The sequence below is a fragment of the Penaeus monodon genome, chromosome 10 (genome assembly GCF_015228065.2).
Source record: "Penaeus monodon isolate SGIC_2016 chromosome 10, NSTDA_Pmon_1, whole genome shotgun sequence".
In the NCBI taxonomy this organism is placed as follows: domain Eukaryota; kingdom Metazoa; phylum Arthropoda; class Malacostraca; order Decapoda; family Penaeidae; genus Penaeus; species Penaeus monodon.
In genome coordinates this window covers 1,531,002-1,532,642 of record NC_051395.1, presented here as the reverse complement: position 1 = coordinate 1,532,642, position 1,641 = coordinate 1,531,002, and the positions used below count along the sequence as shown (strand labels likewise).

Here is a 1,641-nt window from a genome sequence, read left to right as displayed (position 1 = left end):
GCTGCTGAATTTATTGTCCTCCCAGGCCGTGAAATCTGAGAATCTCTTTTTGTCACAAAGGCAACAGTCTCTTCGCTCAACAATGACCTCCCTGAGAGCTATTTCTATGATAGGTCAACCCAGCAAGTACATAACCTACCTTGACCTCGCCACCCTCACACTCTCTGCCTTCTCCTCCCCCCCAAGCAAGCACAGGAGACGAAGGTCATAGTATCCGATGGCGATATAAAGCAAGGGTATCGCTGCGTGTCTCAGTCTGTCTTGAGACGCTGGAAGGAAGTCCCACTGAATCTCTGTCGACATGAAGATTACGGTACGTGGGTGAGCGTGTGATCCGAAACCGCTTCATCGGTGAATGTTGTTTTCATACAGGTGTTAGATGTATGGAAGTTGTCCCTGTATGAAAGATAATTCTACATCTTGTTATACAGATTGCTGGATATTAAGTTTGTAGATGATACTTATAACTTTCTAAGTAAGAGCCTTTACACATCTCAAAATAACGCAAAGATTCCTCTACAAAGTCCTCCACTCCAATCCCCTTCCCGCTTCTTAAGTGTAAGGTTTACCCTTTTCTCGTCCACCTTTTTGACATATTCTTTCCTCCTCCTCCCCAGCTCCTCGTCCTCCTCGGCCTGGCCGCCCTCGCCGCCGCCCGCCCCGAGGAGATCCTTGACTTCGAGGGCGATGACGCCGAGCACGACCAGGAGGGCGAGCCAGGCAGGGCCGTCACTGGCGAATACATGTGAGAAAAGACTCGTTATTTTTGTGTAAACTTGTGTTTTGGAATATAAGCGTGGCGCTGTTATGTCCGATCGTCTGTATTGGAATCATAATGAAAAATATAAGAATGACGCAGTTATACTTGATCGTCTATATTAGAATCATAATGAAGAATGATGCAATCAGTACCCTCAGTACTGTCTTTCTGCCTGTCTTTCTGTTTTTCTGTCTGTCTGCCTGTCTGTCTATCTGTCTTTCTGCTGCCTGTCTGTCTATGTGTCTGCCTTCCTGTCTGTCTATCTATCTATATATCCATCCACCCATCCATCTAAACGATTCGATCCTGCCTTACAAGTTCCTGGCGCGTGTTCCTCCTGCAGGTGGGAGAGCCCCGAGGGCATCGAGTTCGTAGTGAAGTACATTGCGGACGACAAGGGCTTCCGCGTCCTCGAGTCCAACGCCGTGCCCTCCGCCGGCGGCGTCCGCGCTGACGGCGAGCAGGCCGACCTCGAGGGTGACGAGGACGACGACGACAAATAGAGAGGAGGAGGAAGAAGCGAGGACGAAGAACGGAGGAGACAAGAAAATACGAAAATGAAGCGAACTGACCCTTGAAAACCAGGCCGAATGTATATCATCACCTTTAATATTTATTATCATTAAATTAATTATGTTTCATGTTTTGTAAATTTCACGAAATATCGATACAGCAAAGCCATATAATTTATTTTTTAATATCTGATAACTTAACACAACAATCATTCACTATAAACACAATTTTTAATTATTATAATTTTGGATAACGTCAAATCCCCCCCCCCAAAAAAAAAAAAAGGAAAGAAAGAAAGAAAGAAAGAAAGAAAGAAAGAAAGAAAGAAAGAAAGAAAGAAAGAGAGAAAGAGAGAAAGAGAGAAAAGT

General features: G+C 45.0%; 1 protein-coding gene across 1 annotated transcript; it reads left to right on the top strand.

Moving 5' to 3' along the window:
• Window positions 1-262: 262 nt before the first annotated feature.
• Window positions 263-1,399, top strand: LOC119577752 (cuticle protein CP575-like). The gene is made up of 3 exons (XM_037925306.1): window positions 263-313; window positions 618-745; window positions 1,104-1,399. The coding sequence occupies exons 1-3, from the start codon at window positions 302-304 to the stop codon at window positions 1,261-1,263; spliced, it is 300 nt and encodes a 99-aa protein (XP_037781234.1). The 5' UTR covers window positions 263-301; the 3' UTR covers window positions 1,264-1,399.
• The last annotated feature ends 242 nt before the right edge of the window (window positions 1,400-1,641 follow it).